Source organism: Montipora foliosa, chromosome 9, assembly GCF_036669935.1.
Source record: "Montipora foliosa isolate CH-2021 chromosome 9, ASM3666993v2, whole genome shotgun sequence".
Lineage (NCBI taxonomy): Eukaryota > Metazoa > Cnidaria > Anthozoa > Scleractinia > Acroporidae > Montipora > Montipora foliosa.
In genome coordinates, this window is record NC_090877.1 from 10,758,928 (window position 1) to 10,763,927 (window position 5,000).

At 38.5% G+C, this 5,000-nt stretch overlaps 1 protein-coding gene across 1 annotated transcript in view; it reads right to left on the minus strand.

The window, feature by feature from the left end:
- LOC137971232 (uncharacterized) overlaps positions 1-5,000 on the minus strand; it is a 26,957-nt gene that overhangs the window by 9,563 nt on the left and 12,394 nt on the right. Inside the window, exons 4-5 of the mRNA XM_068818010.1 lie at positions 4,931-5,000; positions 3,543-3,815 (exon numbers count right to left, since the gene is read on the minus strand). The exon at positions 4,931-5,000 is cut by the window's right edge and continues 266 nt beyond it. Coding sequence (XP_068674111.1) covers positions 3,543-3,815; positions 4,931-5,000 — 343 coding nt within the window. The remainder of the gene's footprint in view (positions 1-3,542; positions 3,816-4,930) is intronic.

Here is a 5,000-nt window from a genome sequence, read left to right on the forward strand (position 1 = left end):
GATACTGATCACACAGCTCACCAACAGAAAAATAAGTGCAATTTTTTTTTATTCTTACCTTGTGTTTGAGGAAAGCACCTGGTCGATCCCGTGGCTGCCTTCACGAATAAGAAAATTCACGAATAAGCGAATTTGGCTCAATTCGCTTCAAATGTAAAAGATCATCACGCACTTGACTAATACAGATAACCGAAAAAAAGCATTAAAACAACTACAATAAGAAGTCTTATACCTCCGAAAACGCTAACAACAAACACATTGTACACCGTCGAAACTCTGGTCGAAACTGAAATCTGTGAATGAAAATACAAGTTACTGCTGTTAAATTCACTCTGTTCATTTCAATTCAGTGTAGAAGAACATCACGAGAATATCAGAAAACAGCTAAAATAACAATGGAAATTAATCTTACATGTAAATGAGGAAAACAGCACCATTCGTGATCGAAAATCTGTGGGAACCTCCGCGGGCTTCCCGCGCGCTTTCAAACGACCGAACAAAAAGGGTTTTTTCCGCAAGCGCAATCACTCTGACCAGCCGTCATATGTTTGTCACTACTCTCTGGGAGAAGGAAGGGGTTCTGTTTTTTTTTTGTTTTTAGTCGTTCTCAGTCTTCAGAGTTTCTACAGCCAGCCAGCTCGGGTTGAAATACTAGAAAAAGTCAGTAATTCCCAGACAAAACCTCTATCAATAATAAATTTCCCAGCCAGCTCATCGGAACACCTGTATTTTTGCCAGCCAGCAAGATTCCTCTTGGGAACAGATAAAGTGAGGAACAGATTCGTTGGGTGGCCCTGTTCACTCATATGTATCATAAAAGTAGAACTAATTACCATCACAAAAACTTTGCTTTTAGACTCGCTTTGAAGAGGAGGCAGACATGAACTCGGAAATGGCCCATTGAAAACAAATTTACGAAAATAGGCACGCATTGCGTATTCCATATTGTCAACTGAGCTGCGTTTTGTCTTCCAGGATAATCAAGTTGTCTTTGCGTAACATGTAGCTCTAATAGTACACGATATTGTTTTGGTACCGTATATCGTTACAGTGCCATGGTAGATGTCTTAGGTAAATAGCCCTGGCCAGAGTAGATGTCTTAGGTAATTATACTACTAAAACCAGAAAGATTGAAGAAAATAAGGGAATCGAGAAAAATTGGCACGAGGCTGACATGTTGATCATTTTCAAGTTCGCTTACAATTTCTTTTTCACCACTAACTTAAGCGTGCACTCTGAGCGTGTGACAGCTTTCTTAAACAAAAAGTTTACTGAAGTAAACCCTGTCCGGCGTGGTTAGTATTTGGATGGGTGACATAAAAAATGTACCTATTGTAACGGAAACATAGGACAGAAAATTCTATTTTAACGTTCAAAAATGCCAAATAAGCAAGGTACAGATTTTGCTAGCCTGCTTTATGCAAAACAAATATTGATGAAAAAGTAAATTAATATTGATACACAGTTTTTAGGAAGAGCAGAAGGAAGTTTTCAGGAAGGTCGATCGAGAATAAAATACTTTGTTGCCAACAGCAACGAAATTTGAGACATGAAATTAACCTTAGTTTTGAACCACGAATATAAAAAAGTCACCATCAGCGAAAAACATTTTGGGAGATTTTTGCTTCGCTCAATTTTTCTATTGTACTTCTTGCTGCACAAGTAAATCACAAAATCGAAAGTGACATCGAATTCAGCGGGCGCCGTGATCAAGTTACCTTGCATGATTACACGCGAATCATCAAGTGTTTTAAAGATTTACAAGAAATGTGCGAATTCAACACAAAGATCACAATCGCCAAACTCTGGAGGTCAACCATTGTTCTACAAAGTCAAAAATTGACCCTCCTAGACGAGGTTATTTATCACCAGGTAACTCCATCGTTTTGGAAATAGCAGCTACTTTATTATTCATCAGCGTCACAAATTCGTGCCGATTTTGGAACTCATTTTGTTGAAACTCAAGCACGCTTCCAACTGTTAATGTTCGTGATTTATGCACGCGCTGTGGGCCTAATTTCACCACGGTGTCACTACCACAAAAAAACATAGCTTTGAGCAAAGACGGTCATCTTCCATCACTCCTAAAGGAAATAACATTTCTTTAACATCACAGAAAATCCGAGTGTTTATTGGGTGATTCGAGAAAGAAAAGTTCGAACAAATTTAAATAAAAAATACGTTCTAAGAGACACCACATTCGTCGAATGCAAGATACTTGTCTCATTTTTCTTGAAATACTACTTACCACAAGTTCTTTTTCTGAACCTGAAAACTTGTTTGAAGTTATTTCCACTACTCTCGATAGCATCGCAAAAAGAACAGCCCCTCAGAAAATGAATTAAATATCCCGTAGATCGGCATAAAAGATCAGACAAATCGGTGGCTTTTTGAAGGCAATATTTTGTTTTAACCCCTCGCATAACTGGGAAGACGATAGAAAGCGTGGTTGCATTAAAATGGTTTAAAACATGTTCGACTTATTCAGCAAGTGCGAACAGCAAAATATTGATAGTAAGCATGATCGAATAAACCACACAATCTTTAAAGTGCTACTATGCCCAAAAAATCAATTATTTCTTTGGATTTCAAAACTATGTTAACTAACCAATTAAGTGACCCAAGTTATAAGCCTTGATTTAAAAAAGACACCTGTTTATTTTAATTGGAATTTTCCTATTTAACGGTCCGCCAGTAATAACTTTAAAGTCTTGAGAGAGCTGGATCGAGGAGAAAATGACGTCAAAGACTCACTAGTAGTTTAAGAATGCAATGCGTACGCGGCTGAATTAATATGCAGGCCGGAGTTTCGGGCTTTCAGACTTTTAAACTCGGGTTTTGCATATGTAGTAAGCTGCATTTACGCACTGAAATCTTAAGCCAGTGGGTAACTGACGTCACTTTCCCTAGATCAAACCCCCTCAGGTCTAATCGGTCACTTTTGAAGGTGTGTAATGGTGGACCGTGAAATCTAAAACTTACATCCTTTAGATAAAACTGTAGGGTCAAAATTTCGCCAGTCAGGTGTTAACCAAACAAACTTTCAAAATCGGTAGAGAAAAAGAAAGTGCTTTTTTTAAAAAAATCATAGTGGCACTTTAATCTTTAATTCTCAGTGCCATATTGTTTCGGAAACTTGACACCGGTGAGCATACTCTCCAGGCTCTGAGGAAAACCGCAGGCATAAGATATGGCGTGAACAAGATGACCGACTTTTCTGGTGAGTGATGATTTACGATTAAGAGGTCGATAATCGTTCGTGACCATTACTAAGTGAGCAATGCATTCTGGTCGCTGCGCAGCGCATTCTGGTCAAAAGCGCGATGTGTTATGGTAAAAAGCAAGCAATTTTACATCGATTTGTATGTTTCTGCTCTCTCGCCTCTCGCCGCGCTCGGCAGGTAAAAGGCAGACTCGTCTTTTAAAAGAAACCTTCGTTGGAGGCTAAAGGAAAATGACCCGCATCACAAATAAAAAAGTACATCATGAATTGTGTATCAACAGCCTCATATCATCATAAAAAAATATAAACAAGATGTTACCTGTGCCTGTGAAGATGTACAAGGTCCTATTGTTTGCTCTAGAATACCTTCTTATAGCTTCTTCAAGATTTTGCCAGTTACAGCCGTTGAATGGTTGCCATTGTGGTGCGCAGTTGGTGGTTGTGTAGGTTACATAAAATTCGCCGTTATCTTTAGAAAAATCACCGTCCGGTGAAAGATGCCCCCGCGCCAAAACCAGATTATAGGCGGAACTGTAGTTGGGAATAGCCTGCGTTGCACTGTAATCTCCAGTAGTTGCTACGTTGTCTGGGGCTGCAAATTGAGCGCATCGATATAATTTTCTTACCGTCTTGATCAAGCCTATTTTTCAGAGACCAGTTGCTCAATATGGTTGAGCATTTTGCATGAACAACTGGAGAGAATTTGAAGGATTCAAAACGATTACAATAATACTATAAGCTTACTTGAGACATAATGGCCGTTTTTATACTAGAGACGTATAATACGTCTGGGCAACTTTGGGCAATTAAATTTAATGCGTCTTTTAGTTCATCATTTAATTCGTCCCGTATAAAGACGGGCGAAAGACGCATCATACGTCAAGACGAACTAAATCGTTTAATGCGATTTAATTCGTCCAGATATATAATGCGTCTCTCGCTCGTCGTTATAGAGGACAAATTAAATGACGAATTAAAAGACGCATTAAATTAAATTGCGCAAAGTCGCCCAGACGTTTTATACGTCTCCAGTATAAAAACGGGCAATTATGTCTATATGTGATTCCGATAAATAATTTAACACGTATTACGGAACCGTGACTTAAGTATAATGCATAACACAGTGTAAAAAGATTGTACACGGAAACTGTCCTAAATGTATTAGAAATTATATTCTCGAATCTCATCAAACCACATCATGATTTGCAAATACCCAGTCATTTGTGATTCCTACTTCTGTAATTACAGTTATTGGCTTAGACATGCTAGACTACAGCATAAACCTATATGCTACACGTTAAGCAATGCGAATTTAAGTAATTTCTGACAATTCGTCTGTTGGACATTTTATCATTTCAAGGACATTTTAAAGATTTGTAACTATGCCGATTTTGCCAGTTCCGTTCGGAAATAGATCCCTTCCCGGGCTAACACTTTATAGTAAGGCTCCAGAAGTTGAAAAGTGCCCGACTTATGCCCTAAGGGATTGATTGAATTAGGCATTCACAGAACCATAAATTGACCCAGAGCGAGGTCAGCAAATGTTTTGTTGACCAAAACAATTTGTCGTGTAGATTCCACCGAAATTTCCCCTCTTGTTGAGACATTAAACTATTAGTCGCCCCTCCTGGAGTTTGAACAATCCTGAGGTTGCACTTTTCATATCTTTGTTCAGGAAAATAATAAAAATTAGATATTTTTTTTTACCCAGAGTTGCGTCTGATATCCATCTGTTATCTCCATCGTCCGGATTCGTGAAAATTTGCTGTGGGGCTTT